Source organism: Desmodus rotundus, chromosome 12 (assembly GCF_022682495.2).
Source record: "Desmodus rotundus isolate HL8 chromosome 12, HLdesRot8A.1, whole genome shotgun sequence".
Lineage (NCBI taxonomy): Eukaryota > Metazoa > Chordata > Mammalia > Chiroptera > Phyllostomidae > Desmodus > Desmodus rotundus.
The window spans coordinates 88844203-88871597 of record NC_071398.1 but is presented as its reverse complement, the minus strand read 5'-3'; the positions used below and the strand labels follow the sequence as shown (position 1 = coordinate 88871597).

Genomic DNA, 27395 nt, shown 5'->3' with positions numbered 1-27395 from the left:
TAGAAGAATGTCTATCTCAGGCAAGTATCACATTTCTGAAAAGCTAGAAATTAAAAGGTCAGTGTGGGGAGAAGTACAGTTTCTTAAAATCAGGAATGCATTTTAACTTTGTGATGTGAAATATGTTAGTGACCTGAAAGGACATTGTTCTTCCTATTCTATTCGGCATCAATTTAAGCAGAGATGCCATTAAGAATGGTAAAGAATGGCTTCCATGACATAAAATTCCAAACAGGTTGCATGTGAAAATTTTCTTACTTGTTAAACAGGGTGATCTCAGTCATAACCTTGGCTGCACAGGAAATGTTTTCATTACAATTTTAAGTTTTCTCTAAAATAAGAAAAAGTTGGAAAGCATAGCTCCCAAACCAGTTAAGTAGAAACTGCTAATTTTCTGAATGAAAACACGTTTTTATTTTACTTTTACACCACTGACTTGGAAGAATAAAAAAAGAACTGCAGGTGGCATAGAGAACTCTTAGGCAGCTATACAGACATCTGGGAATATATGAAGTTCACCATCTTCTACAGCTGCTTGCTTCTGCTTTGTCATTCACGGCTGTCTCCACCCTGTCAGCTGCCGTATCTTCTGGTGCTGACTGGACCAGGCCCTCCGACTGTCCTCCAGTGTAAGTGGGGGTGCTGTACTTTAAAAGGATGGACTTAAACTGCATCAAAGGTGCATCTGTACGAACACCCATGGGGTCAAAATGAGTTCTGCTTACTCGAAAGCCTGCTTGAGAAAGGTAGCACAGAAACTTTTTTAACCTGCAGCAAGGAAAGAAAGAAGAATTAGGTGGTATTTTTATTTAAATTACAATCACTATAAAATTTACACGTTGCCGTTCACTGGCTAGCTTACTTGGGCATGTTCATCCCTTTAATGCTGTGTCTGTGGATGTTGTAATAAAAGGGAGGATGTTCAGTACTGACGTCAGTCTTTTGCTTCTTGGCTAAACTGGTGACTGTTTCACCTTTTCTTTTTCCTGAAACACACACACACACACACACAAAGTTAGCACTCTTAAAAATTATAAACCAAGTACTTTTATAACTATATGTTATCTCGAGTCTAAATTCTCTGACTCCATTTCAACCTATCCAATCTCAATTCTTAGAGAACTCGTAAGATACTCCTATTTTCACTATCCCTTACTGATGTAATTTTAGTCTATAACTATTTGCTGAGTCAGAAATTAACATTCTACCTTCTTCATTCTCAAGTCTCAACTCTATTTTCACCTCCCGTAGGAAGCAATGAATTCTGGGCTGGTCACCTCACAGGCACCATCACTATAAATGCAGCACTGGTTCAGTTAAGTTCTGTCACTCTGACTAGGATGTACGTAGGCCTTTTAGGTGCGTAATCTTCTCTTCCCGGATTCTACTTGAAATTCCTGGGGACGATGTCCTTCCACTTGTGTAGCTGTACTCTACTGAATGCCCATGTCTGATAACTAGTAGGTCTTCGGTGGTCACGAAACCTGGCCAAGGTTACACGACACAAGGAAGAAAATTACTGTGAAATGAATGCGCCTTACAGTCTGCTGTGCTGCCTTTTTCTTACTTCTGACAGGGAAATTAGGTGGAATAAATGGTTTTAAAGTGATCTGAATGTCAGCACATTAGCCGGAGACGCCAACCGAACATCACTATTAGAAGGAGCGTACAGCAGTCATTAAACCACACGCTAACAGGAGTTGAGGTTTTCTTGTTTTGAAGAGCACACTAACGTGTGGACCACCTAATGCAATATTACAGTTTGTAAATATAATCCTCTGCTCTTTCAACCCTCACACTATTTTCTTCCTTTTACCTGTATTCAACACATATTAGAATCTAAAGTTGTGTTTTAAAAAGCAAAACAAAGCCACAGACATTAAGGCACTGACATTTTAAATCTTAACAGTCTTTTAATACGAATTTGCAATGCCTAAATACACCCATATTTTAAAGTATGCACACATCCCAAACTATAAGAAAGGCCATATAATAAATTCTTACGGGTAGAGAATAACTATTCTGATTAATCAATGGAATTGCTATGTATTATATGTTGATGAGAAAATTTAAAAGAATAAGAATACAATTTTACGTCAAATAGAATTTGATCTTACAGTTCTTTCAAAGGGATTTTCATATAGTAGAAATGTGAAAAGTACATGTAAATAGAAATTTTGAACTGTGCAAATTCCAGGTAAACATGACCTAACTATAATTATTTAGTCAGTATAATGATAAAAATGCACTTCGAAACAGGCTACCAAAGAAATGTCTCCTTACTGTCTTGCTGCCCGCCTTTCTGCACCGACACATACATATGTACACACATACACACACACACACGTATCCATACGTACCTTGTGCAATGTAATTATCTGTTGTGGTATCATCTGTAGTTTTAATAAATACACCACATTCTTCTAAAATAAAAACAAAATATTTTATAGAATGCTATTAAGTAACAATTCAAAGTTTAAATAAAAGCTTACTAAATTACATCCACACGGCTTCTCTGAATATATGATAGATTCTGTGGCAAAACAGGGCAAGAATTGCATTTTTAACTACAACAGCTGCTGCTTCCAATGACTTATGAGAAATGCTAGCATGCCTAGTAGTTTCATCCTTAGGTCAATGGCCAGAAAAAACTACGAAAGAGAAAAACAAAAACAAAAACCCTTAGTTTTAATGAGTGTTAAGTGTAAATCCTAGTTTCTGTGTCACAAAAAATTTTGACCACTCTCAGAATTCCCCAAAGTTTCTCTTTCAAGAAAGCAGATATAGGGTATATAGGGTAATAAAACCATGACTGACTTGTAGTACTTTTAATCTACTAAAACTTTAAAAATATATTTTATCTAATAAAATCATTATTTCAGGCCCTGAATATAAACCTGAAAAAAATTATGAAGTTAAAAATAAAAGTTAACCAAATTATGATCAGACTCCTTAGAGGGGATTTGAAGCACAATACTCATACTAACTTTGATTAAAACATCAAGTAAGGTAAAGTATTTTGATAATCCATCTGTAAGCCAGTAAACTGAAGTTCAAATTAGCTACCTTGCTTGTTGGGGTTTGAAGGTGAATGAACTGAAAACTGACTTTGAGGGGTGCACTCCGACTCGAAGATTAAGGTCTTTACTAGAGGCTGAATGTCGTCTAAGCCATGGCGAAGAGACTCACAAAGCATTCTTTTTAGAAACCCGGTACTGAAGAGGGAACTTGACCTAAAAAACAAAACAGAACAAAAAGCCCAAGAAAATACAGAGAACTGGGTTGGAGAAACATGTTCATTGTCATAAGTTTCTATAATTTAACCACACCTAAGATATATAGTTAATTATATGATAAAGTACTGATATTAAAAAGAATTTATGATTTAATTAAAAATTGTTTATTATGTCCCCATTCCTTTTTATCCTGTTAGTTCTCTCAACTAGTGAAATTAGCCAAGGAAATTCCACTCACAGTTAAATCAACAAGAGTTCACTGAACCCTCATCACACATAGAGCCCTGGTTACACTGAGGTGTGGAGGATACACCCACATATAAAATACAGTGTTCACCCTGTAAAGGCCTGGAAATGTGGACAAGGACATAATGGGTAGGTTTTCACAGTGCATAGTCCTCTCAGTAAGAGTAAATCTTATCAATTCCATGTGTTTATGGTAAAATAGATGAGAATGGCCCAGGGGTGACTGGTACGCCTCCCTTTTAACTTCAGAATCACAGCTGTAATGTACAGAATATGAAATTCTGGGTCAGATAAACCTGGATTCCCATCCTGGCTCCACCACTTACTAGCTACGTAAATCTTGAATAATTACTCCTTTTGAGACTCAAATCCTTCATCATAAAATGGAAAATAAAACCTCTCACAAACTTATGGGAATTCAATGAGATGGCAGGCATAAAATCTCCAGAACAAAGAATATCCTTAATGAATGGTGGCAATTATTATCAGGGTTAGCAAATGCATGTGGAAAGATGTATGACTTAAGAGTCAAATGAGTGATCGATGTAATACTAAAAGGGAATCTAGAAATAATTTGGGTTGAAGCACCAGGGAGAGACTTCTATGAGGATGCAGACTTTGAACTGGAGGTCGGGAAAGGGGAAGAGAAGCTGGATAGAGTAGAGATAGGACTATGACTTTGAGTGAGGAAATCCTAAGGCCTGACTCCCAAGACTTAGAACTCAGTCCTGGGAGTGAGAAAACCTGAATTTTGGCCCTGCCTGAGCTGCTGAGTTTTGGAGGTCAGTTTTAGCCAGCACTTAGTAATACTGTGTCTTAATTTTCTCATCTGTAAAATGAGGGGGTTGGGCTAGATCTTCCTTCTGGATCCAGCAGCCTGTTAAAAATAATTCATTTCTCCAGTTCTTTTTGTTTTAATTTTTTAATATTTAATTGGTTTTAGAGAGAGAGAGTAAAGGGCGGGGAGAGGGGGAGAGAGAAACACCAATTTGTTGTTCCCCTTATTTATGCATTCACGTGTTGATTCTTGTACGTGACCTGACTGGGGAATGGAATGTGCAACCTTGGCGTATTGGGACTATGCTCCAACCAACTGAACCACCCCGCCAGGGCTCATTTCCCTAGTTCTGAGGTCAGTGAGTAGGATTAACACGTAGCAGATGATAAAGGTAAGAAAAGCAGAATAAGCAGAAGATAAGGCTGGCTAGATTGTTCTCAATCTAAAGGTATTAACATAAAGATGGGGTGATAAACACAATGTAATACACAGATGATGTATTATAGAACTGTACACCAAAACCTATGTAATTTTATTAACCAATGTCCAATAAATTCAATTAAAATAAAAAATAAAATTAGAATAAAACATGGGATAAAGATATTAAATGGGCATCAGCACATTTTTACCATGCTGGTTAATTTTTAGGTTTAGTAGATGGCTACACCTTGATCTTGTAAATTAATGAGGTAGAAATGTGCAATGATTCTTGTCACAATGTTGTCAGGAATCTCCAGTTATTAATGATGCAAAGCACACATACACTAAAAATTTGCAGTTGAGGCCCAACTAAACAACTTCCCCTAAAACAAAAGACCCTTTCATATGCCTTTCCTAAAATGAATCCCTTGAAGACCTTTCGTATTAGTTGACTCTTCTATAAAGTTATTGTGATCACTTTACAATAAAGTTACTGTAACCACACCCTAGAGTTCTACAATTATCAACTAAAAAAAGGCTCATTGTTAGTACTCAGAAATGAATTAGCAAGTCTGCAGATCCCCCAGGCTTCTCTAATTCCACTGCCTCTTAGCACTGCCCACAAACGGGGGAGTAGTAGTATAGAAAAATCTGAAAACAGCAAACACCTAAGGTTCATAGAGGGAGAAGAGTTATAATTATTTGCCTTGCCGTTCAATCAAAATTTGCTTGTCTTAATTATTTTTAATTTATGTTTTTATTTTTCAGAGAGAGGGATGGAGGGAAGGAAGGGGGGATGGGAAGGAGAAGGAAGGAGGGCGGGGGGTAGAAAGAGGCAGACATTGATTTGTTGTTCCATTACTTGTGCCTTCATTGACTGACTCTCATACGTGCCCTGACCTGGGATCACACCGCAACCTTGGCCTATGGGGAAAACACTCTAACCAACTGAGCCATCTGGCCCAGGGCAAAATTTGCTTGTCTTTTAGCACACATCATCAAAAGTCAGCAACCAAACCCATGCATAAATCAAATTTGAATATACTGTTATGCTTCGGCACACGTACCATAGAGGTCCAAGTTCTATCGCTGTCTTTCCAGGCATGCTTCCATGACAGTTACAGGGCAGCTGTCTATATGGGTTTTCTGTGAAGAGAGAAAAATCAAAGCAGACATGACAGTGTACACAGTAGTAACTGTTATATCAATAATAATTTGCAGCTTCTGTATATTGAGAATCTACTATGTGCCAGGTATTGTGCTAAGTATTTTTGTAAAAATCTCAATTATGGATCAGAGGATTAAAGCTGAAGAGAGATTATAGAAATCCATGTCAAACAGCTTACTAGAGAGAACCTTTTACTAACATTTAGTTACTACACAAAATTATTTAAGTAGGAGAAAGTCTTATAAAGTCCACATATGCCTGTATTTTAAAATCAACTAATTTGGGGTATAATTTACATACAATAAGATGTATACGTTTTATGTGAAAAGTGATGAATTTTGACAAATCTCTATGGTAACTGCCATACCATCAAAATATACTTCTTATATATTAACTCTTTTGCAATTGGGAAGAAAATAGATTACTGTACTCTGTTTCCTAGACCTGATTCATAATCAGTCCCAAAAACATAGGCTAGAAGTCTCATTCAGTTTAAAGAGCAATGAGGCCTGACAGAATTAATAAGGAAACTGGGGACGTACTTGGTTTCCAAAATGGGACAAAATTTTAGTATGAACTTTTTCAGTTCACTAAAGGTCCAGAATAGTCATTTTAAATCAGACTCAGGGTCCAATTAATTTCCCCCAGGCTATTCCTGGGTGGGTCAGTTACCCCATATTGTGCAGTGTATAATGTGTACTTTTTTGCCCAAATTTCTGAGAGAAAAATAAGGATGTGCATTCTACATGGGTATAATGATTACATACCATGGGTGTAATAGTCCCATGTATAATGTGCACAAAAACGTGGGTGCAGCAAAATACGGTACCGTCTTAGAATGGCCAGATCTGGTCAGTCAGTCCTGCGTATATCTAGGGCTGTGGTGGTAGGGACATAGGTCTACAGCTGCTTGCTATCCATCAGCATCATTCAATGCAATTAAATGGCATAATACACAGCGTGAGATCTTATTTTAGATTTACTTAAAAGGCCTCTGTCACTGTTTTTTCTAGGTCTACTTTTCAGTATTATTTAACTGTAAGCCTTAAGGGTTATCATGGATTAGCTTTGTTGAGAACTGTGTCCTCAAACATTTTATGAACATATTCAGGAATGCTTCCCTGGAACCATTAAATAAGTAAGTTACAAATATTACAGGCAGAATTACCCAATGAGAGTGATTCACATCGACAGTTCTGTCAGTTACACCCACTTACCACAGGCAGGCAGCACACACATGGATCTGTGTTAGGCTGTTTCTTGACGCACTTTGCAAAACGCTCCCACCCTCCTAACCTATGTCTTTCCTCAAGCCCCTTGCCTCTGGTTTCTCGGTGCTAGGTCAGCATCAGCAAATTCCCTCTCTGAGGGGTCAGGGGGACCATTCCAAGTTAATAGCAAAAAATGAAAAGGTAAAGAAAGAAAACTAGTATTTCCATGTCACTGGTATATAGACTGTAAAGGCAATTTCAGATGAGGAATTAAGAAATATTTTGAGACTTCTATTTAAATGCAATGACTTGAACACATACTTTATCTCTGCTATCTTTTAAAGCATTATTAAAATGAGAGCAATGGAATACAACTCAAACTCCAATGATAAATAAAATGGGAGAGGAGGTAAAAAAAAAAAGAGAAATGTCAATAAAATTTTAGAAGTGGGACTCAGATACACAAGGGATAACTGATTTTTCAGGCCAGAGAGAGCTGAAGCCTGAGCCTGGAATGGGCAGACAGGCTGCCAATGCAAAAGCAAGTCCGCCGGCATCGCGGGACCCTGCAAAGGCTGAGAACTGAAGACACTGACTGTCTCTGAGGATGGGTTAGAGGCTGGTACTGTGAAAAAAAAAAGGCCTGAGTAAAAAATGATTAAGGAGTTCCTCTCTAAAACCCACAGGCAGACTTCTGTGTCTTCCCCATCCCAAGAGATAAGTTAGTTTTGGGTGAAGCTGAACCATTGAGGACGTAAATAAAAGAGTGGATAATGGTCAGACCTTCCAGTCTCCTTTACCACTATGGTTCCTAGAAAGCTGAGAGAAGATTGGAAGATTCTTCTCCAGAAAAACTTAGCAATCCAAGAGAAAAGACCTATACATATTTATTGGCAGGCGGGGGAGGGGTGCCTCCTAATGAAAAGGCAGACTGGAGCCTTCTCATTACAGTAAAATCCCTGCCTGTCCCAAGTGTTTCCAAACAACTTTCAGTGGGGACAGCCAAAGACATTTGAGACCTACCCTGACAGAGAGAGAAGAAAAGATAATAAAAGGTAATTGTGTGGGTAACTATGAAAGATGTGTGTGTTTTTCTTAATTTACTTGAGAATTCATAAGATTGTATACTTAAAAATAATACTGTATTCTTGGATTAAGTGTATATAAATGTAATTAATGTAAGACAAAATTAGCATAGGAGGGAAGGAGAAAATTATATTAGAGCAAAGTTGCTAAATTTTGCCAGTCTTACCTCATTATTAACCTGAGATCAAGGAAAGTTAAAGGCATATATTGTAATCCCTAGAGAAACCATTAAGAAAAAAATGTAACTGAAAAATACACAGCTAAAAAATCAACACAGGCCCTGGCTGGTGTGGTTTAGTGGATTGAGTGCTGGCCTGTGAACCAAAGGGTCACCAGTTCAATTCCTGATCGGGGCACATGCCTGGGTTGCGGGTCAGGTTCCCAATAGGGGGCGTGCGAGAGGAAACCACACGTTGATGTGTCTCTTCCTCTGTTTGTCTCTCCCTTCCCCTCTCTAAAAAATAAATAAAATCTCTTTTTTTTTTTTTTAAAAAAAAGGACCAACACATGAAGAAAATATAACAAAAGAAATCTCTCTGAGCATTTTTAGAGATAAAATGAAAGTTAAAAGAAGATAGTCCAAGGAGACCTAGCATAGGCATAACAGTACAAAGGTAAGACAAATCTCAGAGTTAAGTACATATTTAAAAGCCCTTTCTTGAAATAAAGGACTTGAAACTACCGGATGAAAGGGTACACCATGAGTCAGAAACACTGACCCTAAAAGGATATACATGGAGTAAAGGTACTGGATTTCAAAAATAAATATTCCTTTGGGCAGCCAGATAAAATGATCGTGTCACATGGAAGAAGGAAAATCACATTAACATTCAGTGATACAAGACTCGAAGAACTTCTACAAGGCACTCAAAGAAACTCTTTAAACCCTTTCAGTACCAAGGCCATAAATGGTGAGCTCTGAACGCGCAGGAGAGCAAGGAGCATTTTCCCCACAAACCCTCTTCACTAAAGCTACATTCAACCAAGAGATGAGTAGAGAAATTATGGCAAAAAGACTGATGATGAGTCTGAACATATTTAATGTATAGATCATATTGGCAAAACCATGTAAGTGGTACACATTCTAGTAACACAAATGGTATAAGGAACAAAGATTAGAAAGTAAAAATGGAAAGCCAATTACCACATTTATGATACCAAGAAGCCAAAGTATATTATTTAACTGATAAATCCAAATTACAGAAATATATATATTACTACTGCAAAAGTAAACATTAAGAAAGGAAATAAACAATGATAGAATAGATAAACCAGTATCTAATGTAGTCAAGGAAAAAAAGCAGAAAGGACAAATATTAAAAATTTAAAAAATGAGACTATAACCACAGAAACCAAAGGAATTAAAAGGGAACATTAGACACTGCCTGGCTCAACTCTATGTAAGTAAATTAGAAAGGCTAGGTGAATAGTGCTAAACCTTTAATGAACATGATGCTAGTTAAACTGTTTCCAAGCACTGAAAAAAAAAAAAGGGGAAGTTCTAAATTCTTTTTGAAGGGAGTTTAAACTGATTCTAAAACCCAACCTAAAACAGGAAAACTATATATGTATTGAAAGAAAAATCCTTAAAAACCTTAGCAAACAATCTATATTGAGAATACTTCCTGATGAAATAGTTTATTCTAGAAAGTCACAATGGTTCAATATTGGGCAATTTTATTATAATTAAGTTAATAGCTCTAAGGAGAAATACCATATAATCTCTACAAATACTGAAAAAATATGACAAAATTGTCATATTTTTGTGTCAACATCTTAGTAAAACACAGTACAGTAGGAAATGAAGGGTACCATGGTAAGTGATTAGCATCTCAGACTCACACTGGAACCGGAGAGCACCCAAGGAAACCAAAGAAGGAGCCTGACACGATGCCCTCCCTCCCCTCTACCAGTTAACACCACAGCAAAAGTGCCAATGGAAAGCGTACTAGGTTCCTAGGAGGCTCCAGAACCCAAACAATATCCTCCTCTATTTATTATGGTCTATTTATTTATTTATTTTTGTTTTATATACATATAAAAAAGGCCCAGCATCAGTCTGGGAGGCCCAGGAACACTCTGCAAATAGACTTCTAAAGAAATATTTATTGACTGATTTTAGGGAAGAAGGGGGAGAACCATTAATTTGTTGTTCCACTTATTTATGCATTCATTGGTTTTTTTTTTTTTAAAGATCTTATTTATTTACTTTTAGAAAGAGGGGAAGGGAGGGAGGAAGAGAGGGAGAGAAACATCATGGATGTGCAACTGGCTGGCTGCCTCTAGCACACCCCCAACTGGGAACCTGGCTCACAGTCCAGGCGTGTGCCCTGACTGGGAACTGAACTGCTGACTTCTCAGTCAGCAGGCTGGCCTTCGATACACCGATACACCTTGTCACACCTTGTCACACCAACCAGGGCCACTGGTTGATTCCTGTATGTGCCCTGGTTGGGAATTGAACCCACAACCTTGGTATATCGGGGTTATACTCTAACTAACTGAACTGCCCGGCCAGGGCCTGAAAATAGAGCTTGGAGAAGGGATTGCATTAACAGATATTAACACTAAAAATCTGCATGCAAAAGAGTGTGGTAGAGATGTGTAAATATTCATCCAACCACTGGAACAGAATAGAAAATCCAGAAACAAACTCAAATACATGTGAGACTTTAGTTTAAGAAAGAGATGGTATTCTCACATCACTGGTAAAAAGGTATACCATTCAATAAAATGTAACCTATCTTGAACAGAAAGCTTATTCTAACTATAGACAAAACCCAGAATACATAAAAGTTCTCTTCAAACGTCAACAAAGAAAAACTATCAAAGCTTAAAGAAATGGATTAGCAAACCCAGGTGACATAATGAGACTATTTGCAACTCATAACACAAGTGTTTAAGTCTAATATATAAAGAACTTTTTTATATGAGTTCTTAAATATCCATATTAAAAAATACCAAGAACCTAAGAAAACAATGGGCAACTGTTTCTATATCCTAGAAGAGGAAAAATAAAAACAGCTTTATGAAGGCATAAGCCACAAAAATTTTCCTTGGTTCCCAGGCCTGGCATATAGTAGAAGCTCAGTAAATGTTTATTGAATGAACTTTATAACTGACAGCTTTACATTCAGCCAGAAACATTAAAGTTATTTTTATAAAATTAATGATTTGAAAGAGTCTAGACAAAGAGGTAATCTGACTTACGTTCCTAAAATTAGTGACAGTGAAACTAAGTTATTTCTAGATGTTTCAATAAAGGAGGGAGGACTAGCGAGCGTAAATGGTAGAGCATAAGTAAATAACCTCAATAAACTCACACGAATGTCTTGTCTGTTGATGAAAGGAAATCCAGTAAAGGAAATAAAGTTAGCACTGTCATCTTTAAAATCAAAGGACAATATGTATAATTAGGGATGTGATAAAGGCTTATGTATTGGAGGATTATACATAAATTAAACACAATATACAGTCAAAAGAAACTTGAATTACCTTCTACCATATTACCATCCTTCTGAAAAATCCTCTCTTCACACCACTGACAATGGATGAGATATTGAATTTTCTTGGCTGTTTCATCTGCAGAAGTAGGCCCCCTCAAAACTCTCACAACCACCAAGACAAAGTGTTCCAGAGCCACTGCAAACAGCACTTCTATGCCTTTGTTACATCGAGCTGCAGCTCTACAAAAACAATTTTAAGTTATTTTGTATGCTCACCATTTTTTTGTTTGATGTTATATTGACAGTAAAAACCTGAGTAGTAAACTATGGGTGGGTAAAGGGGAAAAGCAGGAAAATTCAGTTCTTAGTAGCAGTGCTTTTAAAAGATCATTACTGTAACTTTTGCACAAACTGAAACACAGGACACAGTGACGCTTGCCAGCGTCTTCAGTAACTAGACACTTTCGCTAAGGATATTCTCTCAATAGGGCTCTAGTCTCTGGTTTTCACCGTCTCCTTGTTACACCACCACCTTTCTTCCTTTTTATCTGTATTTTCTATAAAACCTTCTTCCAAGCAATGTTTACTGAGTGTTATGCACTAAACTTAGCTCACATGTATTAACTTGAATTTGTCAGTGTTATAAGCATTTCCAAGTAGGTCCTTGGCATGTATAAACTGCACATCAGAGTTTTCAATTAATTAGGAGTAACCCTTAAGGTCTATGAAGTCTAATAATCTGTCTATGCTGAGGTAGGGAATCCAACCTAAATGCTGTGAGTCTAGTGTTGCGTGAGCTGGCTGATCACCCGTTACTTCTGATGTCCACTTATATTATTATGTTATTCCTCTAGTATAGTATTCTGAATCAAAGGGGCTCAAAAACAGTTCCTTTCCTCAGTTGTTTAGAAATCCTGAGGCGAGAACTTTCTTTTTATAGGTAAGATCATTTTGCAGAATCAAGTTAATAAGCCATCACTGTATTTTATTTTATACATATATATACACATATTTTTTAAAAAATAAATTTTAGAGAGAGAGGAAGTGAGGGAAAGGGAGAGAGAAACATTGATTTATTTACACATTCATTGGTTGTTTATTGTATGCGCCCTGACTGGGCACTGAACCTGCAACCTTGGTGTATCCGGATGATGCTCTAACCAACTGAGCTACCCCGCCAGGGCAAGCCAGCATTTTATAAATTATTTGTTCACTAAAGATGATTAGATGAAATGAACATAAAACAATGACTGTTTCTAATTATCTAAAGATAATCTTTGCCTTTCCTTTTCATTATGCTATCCTCTCATCTACCCTACTTTGTTGAAATAACTGATTTAAAATTAACTTTCATCTTTGTTTTTTCTTTCTTACTACATTATTTTAATAACATTTTTAATTGGAGAGTAAGTATTTTAGGCACAAGCTTTCAAATCAAATTCTAAAAAATACAGCATAAGATTACCAAGCAAATCAGAATTATAGATATGGAATATAGAAGTTCTATTACGTACATATTTAAAAAATAAGACAAGCACTTCTTGAATCTGTTTTTATCATACACCCAGCCAGACAGTAGGTACGACATCGGCAACTCAGTACCTTGCCAGTGCAGCCACAACAATTCGGGCTGCTAGTTCCTTGTAGTACTCAGTTCGGACAATGTTACAGCCGTAGTGACGCCGGGCGACGTGTTGTGCCTTGGCATATAAAGAACTGATATCTGTAGAAGTCACTGACACTATGCCGAGGTTTCTTATATTTCTGAATGCAGAATCAAGATAGTTCACTGATGTTCCAAAAGGGTCTAGGTGTCTAAAAATCAGAAAGAACATAGACATATTTAAAATCACACTTGTGACTAAAATTATACAATTGTCATTATTTTTCTAGTGACAAAATTCCATTAGTTCAAAAGTACTTTACAAATCTATTTGAAATAGATAATTCTGTTTTAAAAGTAATAAAATGATTATATGATGTCCTAGATATGCAAAAATAAATCAGACTTAGAGAAAAACTGTCAGGCCCAGGCACTTCATTTCAAATGCTGGAAAATGTTCTTATTGCATTCCTTAGGCCAATGCTAAAAACAAAAAACTGTATTAACTGAAATAAATAAAAAGCAACAATAAACTGTCTTTTTAACTCCCCTCTGCCCCCCAAGAAAAATCCAGGTCAGTTTAGAAGTGACACAGCAACTTTTTTCCACTTACATGAAATCAAAAGATCTCAAGTGCATCAATACATTGGCATCCATTTTGGTCACCTGAATATTACCAAGTTTTTCTTCTCCTTCTTCAAGAATTTCATCACTCTCTTCTTTCTCCTTACTGTCCACCACTACTTTTAATTTGTTTAAATGGCAGTTTTCCTGAATCAAGGTCACAGAGTTTTCATTCAAGTCATTAATTGTAACCTTGACTGCATTTCCAAGATGTTTTGCCCATTGTAATCCCATTATTCCTTAGGAGAGATGGGAAGGAAAATAAGTTTCTAAATTGTAATAATTAAAGAATAAAAATAGTATAATAATATAGAATATGATTCTATAAATAAAGAAATTACTTCCATATTTTAATATTTTCATGAGTAATTCTTTTCTACTGTCTCACTACAAAGCCTCTGAAGAAAAGTTATCACAAAAAAAATGTCTTATGGAATTTCATTACTATTTCTTACAAAACTTTTCTATGATCAACAAGATCATATCTTTCATGATCTGATCATGTTGAACAGGCAAGATTAATCTTTCTTTCCTGTTCAACAAGAACAAGCAAGAAAGATTAAATCTCACTGGAAAGGTAATTATATAGTAAGGACAGTAGATTAATCACATATAAAGCTAGAATGAAGGTTACAAGACAAAAGTAGTAAAAATAACTACAATTATAATAATTAGTTAAGGGTTATACAAGATAAAAAAAGATGTAAAATGTGACATCAAAAACAAAAAGTGGGTTGGAGGATAGTAATAATGTTGAGCTTTATAATGGGATTGAACTCAAGCTACTATTAACTTAAAATAGATTGTTACAGAAAAAGCTTCAATGGTAACCACAAAGCAAAAACCTATAGTAAATACACAAAAGATAAAGAAAAAGGAATATAAGCATGCCACTAAAGAAAGTCATCAAACCACAAAGGAAGAGACCAAGAGATGATGAAAGTAACAGAGGAACTATGAAAACTACAAAACAATTTTAAAATGGTGATAAGTACATGTCTATCAATAATTACTTTAAATGTAAATGGACTAAAATCTCCAATCAAAAGACACAGAGTGGCTGAATGAGTAAAAAAAGCAAAACAAGATTCATCGATGTGCTATGTCCTAGGGAATACTTTTAGATACAAGGACAGACACAGACTGAGAGTGAAGGGATGAAAAAAGATAGTCCATGCAAGTGGAAACCAAAAGAAAGATGGGAGTGGCCCTACTTTTATCAGACAAAACAGACTTTAAAACAAAGACTGTAATAAGAGACAAAGAAGGCCACTACATAATCATAAAGAGATAGAACATTTGTAAATACTCATGTACACAGCATATGAGCACTGAAATATATAGAGAGAACAAACATTAGCAGATCTAAAGGGAGAAACAGCAACAATAATAGGAAACTATAATGCCCCACTTATTCAATACATCAACGGATAGATCATCCAAACACAGAATCCGTAGGAAAACATGAGTCTTAAATGACACATTAGAGCAGATGGACTTAGCAGACAGTTACAGGACATTTCACCCAAAAGCAAGGGAATACACATTCTTCTCAAGTGCATATAGAACATTTTCCAAAAGAGATCACGGTTTAGGGCATGAAATGAGTCTTAATAAATTTAAGGGGATTGAAATCATATCAAGCAACTTTTCTGACCACAATGGTCAGAAAATTACATGAAGAAAAGTGGAAAATTCACCAATATGTGTAGATTAAACAACATGCTACGGAAAAACCAATGAGTCAAACAGAAAATCAAGAGAAATCGAAACTACCTTGAGACAAATGAAAATGGAAATGTCACATATGAAAATTTATAGGATGCAACAAAAGCAGCTCTAAGTCATAAATGCCTGCCTCAAGAAACAAAACAAAAAGTCTCAACCTAACTTTATACTTTAACTAGAAAATGAACAAATAAAGCCCAAAGTTAGTAGAGAAAAAGAAGTAAAAGAGTACAGCAAATCTAAATGAAATAGAGACTAAAAAAAAGAGGACACAAATAAAATCAGAAATGAGAAAGAGTAAGTTATAACTGATACCAAAGAAATACAAAGGCTCATAAGGGACTAGTAGAAAACAAGTACTACATGTCAACAAAATGGACAACCAGGAAAAAATGGATAAATTTCTAGAAACACACTAACTACCGAGACTAAATCAGGATGAAACAGAAATCTGAACAGACCAGTTACAAGTAAGGAATTGAATCAGTAAACAAAAATTTCCCAATAAAAGTCCAGAACCAGACAGCTGCACTGATGAATTCAACCAAACATTCCAATAAAAATTAATACCAATCCATAAACTTTTCCAAAAAATAGAAGAAGGAACCATTCCACATTCATTTTATGAGGCCAGCATTACCCTGATACCAAAATCAGACACAGACACCACAAGAAAAGAAAATTACAGGCCAATATTCCTGATAAACATAGATGCCAAAATTATCAACAAAATATTAGCCAACTGAATTTAACAAAATGTTAAAAGGATCACACACCATGATCAAGTGGGATTTATTCCAAGGATGCAAGGATGGTTCAACATCCAAAAATCAGCCAACAAATAAAGGACAATCAGTTAACAAATAAAGGATAAATATCGTATGATCATCTCAATAGATGCAGAAAAAGCATTTCACAAAATTCTACATCTATTTATGATCAAACTAACAAAGCAAGTATAGAAGGAATGTACCTTAACATAATAAAGGCCACGGCTATCATCATATTTAATGGCGTAAAGTTGAAAGCTTTTCCTCTGAGATCGGGAATAAGACACGGATTGCCATTCAAGTAATTATCACACACACGACAGTAACACAGATGGAAAAGAGACTTGGTAGACATACTAAACAACTGAAATAGTCTTTGTCTGGATTCTGATTTGATAATAAGAAACTGATGTAGTTGGGCACATGTAAACATTTAAGGATATTAAAGAATTATTCTTAATTTTTTAAGGTATAGTACTGATATCAAAGTCCTTATCTTTTAGAGATCTAACTGAAATGTTTACAGATGAAATGACATCTGTGATTTGTTTCAAAATAATGGCTGAGAGGATGGGGACATGAGGTCTGCGATGAGTGCATGGAATAGTTACAAGACTGAGCATGAGTTGGTAATTTGTGGAGTGAGGATATAAAGGAATTCATTCATTAATACATTCCATTTTTTTACATATTAGAAATTTTTCCACAGTAAAAAAATTTTACCTTGGATCTTCAATTTTTTATATTAAAATAAATTTTTCATTAAAATATTAAAATATTCTATGATATCCACATACATTTCCTAAGAAAAATACAGTATAAATCTGTTAAAGTTGGTTCCAAGAAAGCTTCATTACTTACCAGTGGCTCCAAAGGCATCTAGACATTCCAAAGGTTTTCGTTCCTCGGCCAGAGCAGCCAAAGTACAGAATATGAGCTGTCTAGAGGAAAGTATAGTAATCTGAAATAATTGTCCCCTACCATTGCTTCATCATTATAGATTTTATTTTATTTAAAAATAGTGAGGGAAAAAAAAGGACAGTGAGAACTGGTGTTCCTATTTGAAAACAGGCCTAACAGCATATTACTATTTAATAGCACAAGAACTAGAAATCTGTGAAATTAAACTATGAAGCTAATTGGGTCCTATTAACAAGCATTCACTGTGAATAATGATTTTAGAAATAAATCTTATAAATAAAACCTGCCCACAAAAGCACTGCTCATTAATTATATAAAGTTAGGTCTACTTCACACTCTGAGGAAGAAATTGGTCTGAGAAAACGCTAAAATAATCGTTTTCATTCTGCACCTAGTTTTAAATTTCAATACATGAGAACAGCAATTTTCAACCTTTTTCATCTCATGGCACACATAAACTAATTACTAAAATTCTGTGGCACATCAAAAAATATTTTTGCCAATCTAACAAAAAATAGGTATGATTTTGATTCATTCGCACCAAATGGCTATTGTTTTACAGGCTACTGTCATTTTTTATTTGACAATCTAAGGGAAAAGAGGTCAATGCCCCAACTAACTAGTCAGGTACTGCAAGTTTTAAAAATTCTTGGGGCACACAGGTGGAAAATTGCTACAATAGAACATAAGGATTAAGAGAGGGTACATTTGTAATGATTTAAAATATCTCATAACACTTTTCTCAATTTAGCTTACCGATTTAGTTTCATTTTGGGATTAAAATAGGAATCTGTTTTCTGAGGTATGGAATAGTTAGGACCAACTTGCACATCTGTATCTGCCTCTTTCAAAATTTCATTAGGTGGTTTAGCAGCAGAAGCTAAGATGAAAAAAGATTTCTAGTTAAATACAAAATAATTTTAAATATTTAAAACAATACACATTTCGAAAATAACTTTCCTTTATAATCATGTATTAATGTAATTAGCTGTGTAGGTGTTAAAAACGGATCTATTCAGCACTGTCTCTGGAAAAGAGGAGTATTCAGTTAAGTACTCAGTGAATTAAAGTTTATCAACTTGAATCCTAACTGCCTAGCAGATCAGAACATCAATACATGATACCTAGTTAAGAACAATCAACCTAAAAACAACCAAAAAAAGCAGAAAAAGAACAATGAACCTAAGATAGTGAAGAATCCTAAAACACCTTTATTACTCATTGGATACTATATTATGTTTACATAGGTTGGCTGCTAAATATGTCATTGTGGGGTAATGGTTAAAAAAGCACTATCTCTGTATGGTTACATTTCATTAGCCAGCATGGATGACGAAGAATCACTATATTTCCTGAACTTGCTAGATTTCAGAGTACTTTTTCATGATTATGATTTAAATCACAAATTACAAACAGATATGAAGTAAAGGGGAAAAAGATTCTACATTTAATATACATTAGAATCATTTAGCTCCAAACTCAAATGAAATATTGATGTATTTATGTACATATGTTTTACATATTTAAGAAATGGGACATATGTAACGTATGGGAAAAAATATATGAGATTATATCAGAATGTTAAGTAAATGGCAACCCTATTTCTCTTCTTACAATGCCAAAAAATAGTAATCTTTCCTAGCGTTGTGTTATATATCCTTCTATAGCCACCAAAGCGGCATCACACACCTCACAGGATCAGCCTTTCTCAAACTGGATTGTGTGAGAAAATTAATCTCTATAGAAAATTATGTCAGCGCCTTTTTTTTCAACTCTTAAAAGAAAGGTATGTAGCACCCTTTTAGACAGACAGAAAAGAAATTAATTCATTATATACGGTAGATGCCTTAGGGCATGAGGGTCTTAATTCTTAATTCTTGAGAAGCGCTCCCTCAGTGGTAACTACCAATAACTTGATACCACTCAGGATAATCAATGGTGTTTATGTCGTTTTCCCTCCTCTTTCTAGTGTTTTCCAACAATAAGTATAACAGTTGTGCAGGAGCCATTGTTAGTAATACAACCCTATACTTTCATTAAGATACCTACACTTATTTGAACATTAGTTGCTTTTTTCTACCTGTGTTAAATGTTTCTGTTAATTGAGGACAGATAAATGTTGGTGGGAGCCTCACAGAAAGAAAAGAAAATGTGAAGTAATGAATAGTAATTAACTAAGTGATTTAGGTAAGTAACTCTCTTTATCTCCCTGATGTCTAAAAAGAATAATTGGACCATTGTTTAAGGATTTACTTATTAACATGTTAATGAGATTGCTCAACTTACCGGCAATATACCTGGATTTCGTCTCTCCTTTATTCACGTGGCGCCTAACATGTCCTAGCATATCAGTCCTTCTGGTGATTGTTGCTGAACAAATGATACAATGATAATGGGCGCCCATTTTATTGGATAGCTATCAAACAGAGTATTTAAAGAAGTTACTAAGACAGTGAAGTAGAAATTTGTTTAAGGTTGCAAATTTACATATGTTAGTGTGTCCTGGGTTTAATGGTATAGAAGATAGTACTAATTTTACCTTGTGAATGAAGGGATCTTTACTTCCTTACTTATATTTACATATGCTTTTTAATTTTACTTTACAATAGGCTACAACTTTATTTTTTTAGATTTTTCCCATTCATTCTAATCAGCAAATAACTGTATCCTCTTTTCTATAAGCAGCACTTATAAATGGTGTATTAGTAGTAGGTGTTTAACTGGCTCTCCAGGAAAATAAAGTCCTGATTTAGTGTTTGCAACTTTGTGTAGTATAAATAAATACTCTACAATTTCAAGAAGAAATACTCTGTAATTTCAAGCTACAATTATGACAGATTTCAAGCTACCAATGAGGCTTCACTGAGTGTGTATCTGGGAGAAGACAGCATTGCCCCTGTGTAGATATTACATAAATAACTTTAAAAGCACAGATAATAGAAAAATGTAGTAAAATAATTAGGAAATAGTGAGCTTTAAGTATTCATTACCTTTGCTTTTAATATAACTTACTCACTTTTAAGTTTACATAATTTAATTTTTAATGATAACTGCACTTAATAACCAGCTTTCAAAATTCCTAGAAATTTGAGCTAGTTCCAGCAAACCAAATTTTAGAGACATAATGAAAAGTCTATTTTTCTAAGTAAAAAATTTTCACTTTATAATTTCTCACATAGCTGAGAACCAAAAGACTACTCCAGTGGCTCTTTCCTACTTTTGATGCTTCTTCCTCCTATTTAATTGGTATCACATGGCAAGTAGAGAATATTCAAGAACACTGCATAGAATTCCTTATGGTACTGTGGGCTTCATATTCAAAATATCTTGCATAAGGTTCATGGACCAGGAACTGTCCTGACTGCTGCTGAAGAAATGTACCGCCCTCAGCACTTTACTCTTTTTAGTGATGCAAATGAAAAATTAATAATAAAGACTCATTGAATTAATATGTATTCAGGATAGTATCACTAAAAATATTTTATAATTTTTATTCCCCAAAGGTCAAACCTATTCTAAAATGAACATACGTACTTATAAAAAAAAGATATCAAAGATTTCAGAAAGTTTCTTATTCTGTCCTTTGACAAATTAAAAGGAATAGCAAAGGGAGGATGATAAGAATGAATCAACACATACTAAGATATTTACTAAATCACAGAGATCGAAGGCTCTCATTCCATGATCAAAATGTATTTTAAAAGAAAAAATTACTTTCTATTTAAGTTCTCCATTCTAAAATTAGTAAATAAGTTAATTTTACTTTTGAACACAGCAATTTATCTGACGAAATCGTGATTATAAAGACAATTCAATACAGCAACTCTTTTTTCCATGCATTTCATATTTCTCTTCATATGATAATTTGAAAGCACTCAGTTACAAAATCTTAAAAGTAAACCTCACTGCTAAATATGAACATTATAGTTTTAAAGTAAAAACTGACACTTTCTTTAAAGCGGGCTAAATTTAAAAATAAATCTAACATCTGATTACCTGTTCTCCAATAATATTTGGTTTCACTGGTCGACAAGGTAAGTGACAGATGCACATTCTGTAACCTAGAATAAGGAATGGCTGGTTGTCATATCGCTATTTATTAAATATTCAATTTTTATTAAAATTATTAGCAAATTTTATAAGAATAACTGGGATTATTCTTTATTTGTAATGTCATAATTCATTTAAATGAGACTGCCTTGATTCACTTGTTGTATATGTCATGGTATAAAAACAAACATAGGAGATCCAAGTTTGAACACTGGTTTTGCCAAGACTGTCTTGTGCTATCTTGGATAAGCCACTGAGTTTCTTTAGAACTCAGTTTTATCATCTATTCACTGGGTCACATTGTTCAAAATGTGGACCCCCAGGGCCAAGCAGAGTACTCACTACGGAACAGATGTTTAATAAATGTTTGCCAAATTAAAGTACTTGTGCCTTATATTGCTATTGCCTAGAGAGTGATATTAATCGACCCATTAACAGAGGGGTATGAATCTCTCATAATTTTAAACCTAAAATACTTCATTAAGTTCACAATTAAATGTGAAAACTTGTATCAAATCTTGAGATTCATTTACAGCACTTTTAGCAAGCACAAAAATACTAACCTTCAAATTCAACTGAGACTTTCCAGTGTAAATTTTGAAGGTGCCTACGAAGCTTATGGCTGTTACAAGCTCTGAATTTTTCCTTAGGGCACAATGGACAAGCCTGTTTGTTTCCTGATAAAGAAAAAAGAACCAATGAAGCACAGACTATACTAGCTGTAAGTGCTTAGATTCAGCTACAAAAAAAGTAACAGGGGATCCCCATGCCCGCCCCCCCCCTCCCCCGCCCTTCTTAGAAGTCTTTCCTAACTTTAGGGAGAAGTCACACCCTATCTCGGCAGGTATTTAAAGGAATTGTTTTAGCACAGGGTCAGTGATTTTTACCCTAAAACTACCCTCTCTGTGGCTAGCTGCTATCTTTGTTGTCACTGGGAACAGAAAGGATGAGGAAGTGATAATCTAATATATCCCTCCAGACAAAAAGCCTGGCAGAGAGTCACTCTGTACTTTGGACAGGGGAGAACAAGTAGTTGTCACACTCCCAGAGGGACAGGAGTTGGGCAGAGAGCATACGTACTCTGGCAGTAAATATGTGGAGTTAGAAAACTGGAAGAAGGAACCCAAAGCAGTAGAAGGAATTGCATATAATTGCTATTCTGAGACTGGAGGCCTGACTAGAAACACTGTATCCTATTACTGAATTTGTGAAGTCTTCCTTCTTTATTAGCATTTTCTTGAAAAGATTATGGATCATCAAAATAGAAGTCTTATTTAATTAGAAATGTACCTCAAATAAAAACTTTGATAGTGTACAAAAGAATTAAAACTTTAAATTCAGATTTAAAGCAATAAAAATATATAGAAGTAATCAATGGCCCACTTAATAAATTTTAATCCAACAAATACCTTTCATATATAGCACACTGCAAGTAGACACGATTTCTTTCTTTTTTTTATTGTTGTTAAAGTATGGTTGTCTCCATTTTCCCCCCAACCACTCGACACAATTTACTTTAATATTAATACTCAGCTTACTTTGCCCTGGCCGGGTGGCTCAGTCGGTTGGAGCATCATCCCATACACCAAAAAGTTGCAGGTTTGATCCCTGGGTGGGGGCACATACCTAGGTTTCGGGTTCCACCCCAGGTTGGGGCATATATGGGAGACAGCCCATCAATGGTTCCCTCTCACATCAGTGTTTCTCTCAATCCCTTCCTCTACTTCAGAAAAGCACGAGGTGATCTTACAGATGGAATCCAAGCACCAAGGATGGCAAATCAGAAAGAGAGGAGCTTGGGGCCAGAATTGTAGAACTCTTGTCCCAGCCCTAAATTGCCCACCTTGGTACTTATTTTACATGAGAGAATAGAAGCCTCCGTATTATTTAAGGCAATGTTTTTGGGGGATTTTTGTTATTCACAGCCAAATTTTTAACTCATAGAATACATATACCTTACCCATCCACGAGAGAGTAATTTCCTTGAGCAGTTGTGAAGTAACTAATTCCCACATCACCTTTGCATATGGATGACTCAGTTTCCTGAATAAAAATTATTTACCAGTACTACTGCTCTCGTTCCATGGAATATATAAGACTATTCCTAGACTTTTCATGAGTTGAAAGATGACAAACCACTAGAAATTAAGGGAAAAAACCCACCAACATGGAAATACCTGCATCAAGATTATCTGAGTTCAATGAACTAGAAGAGTCAAAATCTTCAGTTTCAAAAGCTAACTTCTCTAGGTCAGCAAGCTGCCTTTGAATTGAGATGTGTCTCTCTGAAAGGAAAATTTAAGAATTAGAAAATTATGTTTAACAATCTATATTAAAAAAAACCTAACAAGAAATACAATATATGAACACGTTTAAAAAATTTAAAACAAAAATAGGAAAAAAAAGAAAAAAACGATCTGTATTCCAGTTCCCTTTTTACTTATCACTTCACAGTTTTTGTTTTATTTCCTGTAGCCTAATGCCCTGATATCTAGATGGGGAATACTGCTAGGACTCAGTTTATAAGATGACACGTATGCCTCAGAATGCAAAAAGTTACTACATTTGTGTAACCTTACAGCTTTAAAATTTATCCAACTATTCAATATAATTCCACAAAAAAGTGTTTCTATTCTGTACAAAACACTGAAGAAACATAAGCCATGTTCCTATTTTCAAAGAATTTTCAATCAGGTAGAAGAGATTTAACTACTAACTATATCACAAGGCAGAATGAAACGAATACTTGAGGTAAACATAATGTAGGTATACAGAGCAAAGGGTAATTAATTCCAACAAGTGCCTTTTGAGAATGTCTTCACTGAAGAAGAGGCATTTGAGACTTAAGGAATGAATAGAATTCAATTAAGTAGAGAATCGGTGGTGGGCCTTATAAACATAAGTAACTTCATGAACAAAGGCATGGGGTATTAAAAAAAATACAGACACTTCTATCCCACCGCTGACTGGGTGGGGCTGGTAGAAAAATATGCAGCCAAAATGTAATAGAGATCAAAAAAGGCATACAATTTACGCAAGTAAGTTTATTGGCCTTTATTCTTTGGGCAATGTTAAATCTTTCCAGGTTTTTGAGGAAGTGAATGAGATGTGGGAATTTATCTCAACAGGGTGTCTCTGAGTGTAGTACCAAGAATCAATAATTGAGGTGAGAAATGGAAAGGTGCAGAACAGAAGGTAAAAAAAAGCAAGGCAGCAAAGAACTGGGGATGTGGATGTAAAGTAAGGGTGAAGAGTAAATTCATGAATAAGTCTAAGATTTTCAGTTTGTATCATTGAGAATGATGATGCCATTAACCAATAAAGGAAGAAGAAAGCACTTCTGGCAGAAAGAGGAAGAGAAAAAAGGGAATTTAGTTCTTGACATAATGGGTTTGATGTACTACTGGTATTTGTATAATAAAGTCGAGCAGGCAGCTGAATTGTATTTGGAGCTCAGGCTGGATTTGGACTAGATATGAATCAGTCTCAGTAACATATTTTCAGGTTTGTCAAATATTTCATAAACTTCAAATGATGTACTTCTAAATTTCGGAAAAGAATATTTACAAAGTGGGAGACTGAATACATAAGACCAGGAGATAACTGTTAGGGAAGGACCCCAATGAGGCAGGAGATGGTGGGATAAACCACAAGGCCCTCTAATATTCACTATATAATTAGGTTATACAATTTAGAACCTTCAGCCTTTCAAATTTTATTCTTGACACTGGTACTGTCCTGCCTAATTCCATTTTGAGCTTCACTCCCAGTTCCTTTGTTTATCCTTCTGTATAACTTGTGTCCTTGTCTGTCTCCCCCATCAATAAGCAGGAAGAAGACAGGGGCTCGGTCCTATTTAATCTTTGTAACGGCTATGCAGTAACTTGCAAACAGCAGGCACTCAAGTTTGTTAAATTTTTAAAAATCATGGATCTTTTTGGAGGCAGCACCACAATGAGTCTATAATTTTGGAATTCAATTCAGCGCTATCAGCTATTCTCAAATTGATAAAAATAGAAATTTTTACTTTATATTTACATGAGAAAAACAGAACAACACATTATTGGTTAACTCGGGTATTGTTCAAAGGAATTATAATATAATTCCTATAAATAGGCAGAATTTTTTTCCCATTTTAATTGCCAGGTCAGAGAATTCAGGCAATGAATCCATATATATAAACCAAACTATTTAATTTGTGATCATAAAGACTTTTGGCTTCCACGGTTCAAAGGTCTGTATATATGAAACAAGATATACAGTACGATGTAAAGGTGTGCTTTTTGAAATCATTCAAACTACTAAGCGATACAAAACAAGAGAAAGGGGCCTGGTAAATCAGAAAACGAACATCCTGTGGTCCACGACTGAAGAACACTTCCAAAGCGCTGTCTGCAGATGCACCATATGCTTATGTGTATCTCTGAGATCCCTTTCTGGCTCAAGATAGTAGACATCAGGCAATCGGTACTTGAATCTACTCGACCTTCCAGCAATAACCCAGAATAATAACCCAGAAGTCAACCAGAGAATAACTAGCTGAGGAGAGTGGACCCTTCCCACCCCCACTGCAGTTGTGGGTGAAGAAACGACCGGCCTTGCTTTGCACCTATTTGTACCTACTAGGTCGGGTTTATATGAGGAAGGCCTACCCGACTCTGTCTTTTCCAGGACCAGCCCTACTCTTAAATCTACTACAACGTCTCGTAAAATTGCAAAATAATTCTATTAGACTATTATTATCCAAGTGTTTTATCACATTAAACTCACAACTAGCTTAGAAGTAGGAAAGATAACGAATTTAAGGTGTTTTGTTACGGAAAGAGCGTCAGGGTCAATCTATGGATCATAAAATATTTTTTTAAAACTTTCTTAGATCTTCCCTTTAAAAAATGTTCATAAGGTTGTTAAGAAAATGCTACTCATTAACCTTTAAAGTCCTTTATGGAGCAATAAATCACCACGTAGAAAACACGCAAGCGTACTCAGAAGCACAGACAATAACACAGGCTATTAATTTTCAACAGTTGACTTCTGATGGAACGTGGTACACAACTCAACTGGTACTGATGTCTGAGGGAAGACATCCCTAGTTTGGTCGACTACGAAACTACTCGTCATCCTCAGATTCTTTTTGTTAGCACGCTTTTATAAAAAATAAAATAATGAGAAAAAACCATCTTTTTGTGTATGTCGAGGCAGAAAAGCTAGTTGAAAGCAATGATTTCTAAACCTTGGCAGCGAGGATCTACTACAGTAAACACGGGTTGCCTCGGTTACTGTCACATTTTAAAGGACGTGGTGACGAAACTGAGGGAAACTACCAGATCAGGCATCACTTCCGATTTGGGTACCAGGAAAAAATAAAAATAAAAAAACTTTTCAATGGAAAAGCCCTCAAACTCATTTTGCAGCACCCCTGGCCTCCCCATAACCTTCGTCGCGACGTCCGCGAGGTTTGGGGACACGACTTCTCCCATTCTGCTGCCGTGTGCCCAGCTCCGCGGGTCCCTCCTGCCTCCCCCATTCCCCTAAACCTGCCTTTCCCCATAAAAGCCATCCCGCTGAAGCAGGGCTTCCCCAGGAAGACGCACTTTCTTGCTCTTCCTGCAGCAGAAAGATCTGGGCCTCCTGCACTTACTGCTTTCAGCCTCGTCAGGGGCAGAGGCTAGGGACGGGGACAGGGCCGGAGCCTGAGCCAGGGCAGGGGCTGGGGCTGGAGCCGAGGCCGGAGTCGGAGCCGAATCCGGAGTCGGAGCCGAGTCCGGGGCCGGAGCTGGGACCCGAGCCGAGTCCGGGGCCGAGATCAGGACCTGGGCCACCTCCTCCTCCTTCTCCAGGGGAAGCAGCTCCTCCTCCGCCATATTCTCCATAGTTACCGCCTCCGTGCCAGACCCGCCCGGGGACCAGGAGGGGCTTACGGCGGGGTCAGACAAGTGGCGTGAATGCCCAGAGGGCTGGATCCAAGGAGTGGGAAAGCAAGTGGGGAAGGCGGGATGCGTGCAATAAACAAAAGATGAAGAATCAGTGACCAAAGTCCGTCAGCAGAAAATTTAAAAGCCAGAGGCAGCGATTTGCGGTGCCATCCGCTTCCCTTTCCCTGAGGCG

At 36.1% G+C, this 27395-nt stretch overlaps 1 protein-coding gene across 2 annotated transcripts; it reads right to left on the bottom strand.

Moving 5' to 3' along the window:
* Positions 1–390: 390 nt before the first annotated feature.
* On the bottom strand, positions 391–27395 carry TRMT1L (tRNA methyltransferase 1L). Of its 2 annotated transcripts, none has more exons than XM_024552638.3 (15): positions 26929–27395; positions 23465–23572; positions 21851–21964; positions 21234–21298; positions 19524–19653; positions 17994–18117; positions 17178–17257; positions 13808–14057; positions 13194–13406; positions 11641–11831; positions 5748–5826; positions 3067–3233; positions 2361–2423; positions 863–986; positions 391–768 (listed from the first exon to the last, which is right to left on the bottom strand). In XM_024552638.3, exons 1-15 carry the CDS (start codon positions 27158–27160, stop codon positions 516–518), a joined length of 2193 nt encoding a protein of 730 aa, XP_024408406.1. In that variant the 5' UTR covers positions 27161–27395; the 3' UTR covers positions 391–515. The 2 variants fall into 2 exon arrangements, with proteins under 2 accessions (XP_024408406.1, XP_045044753.1); XM_045188818.2 differs by having other exon boundaries at positions 3109–3233; positions 26929–27391.

Bases quoted from the DNA above. Each gene is read 5' to 3' on its own strand.
- TRMT1L (XM_024552638.3), bottom strand. From the start codon at position 27,160: ATGGAGAATATGGCGGAGGAGGAGCTGCTTCCCCTGGAGAAGGAGGAG. The intron at 11,832-13,193 runs GTACTGAGTTGC...TTGTTTTTGTAG, and splicing joins GTTGTGGCTGCACTGGCAAG to AGCTGCAGCTCGATGTAACA. The intron at 5,827-11,640 runs GTAATTCAAGTT...CTCTCTTCACAG, and splicing joins GGATGGTAATATGGTAGAAG to AAAACCCATATAGACAGCTG.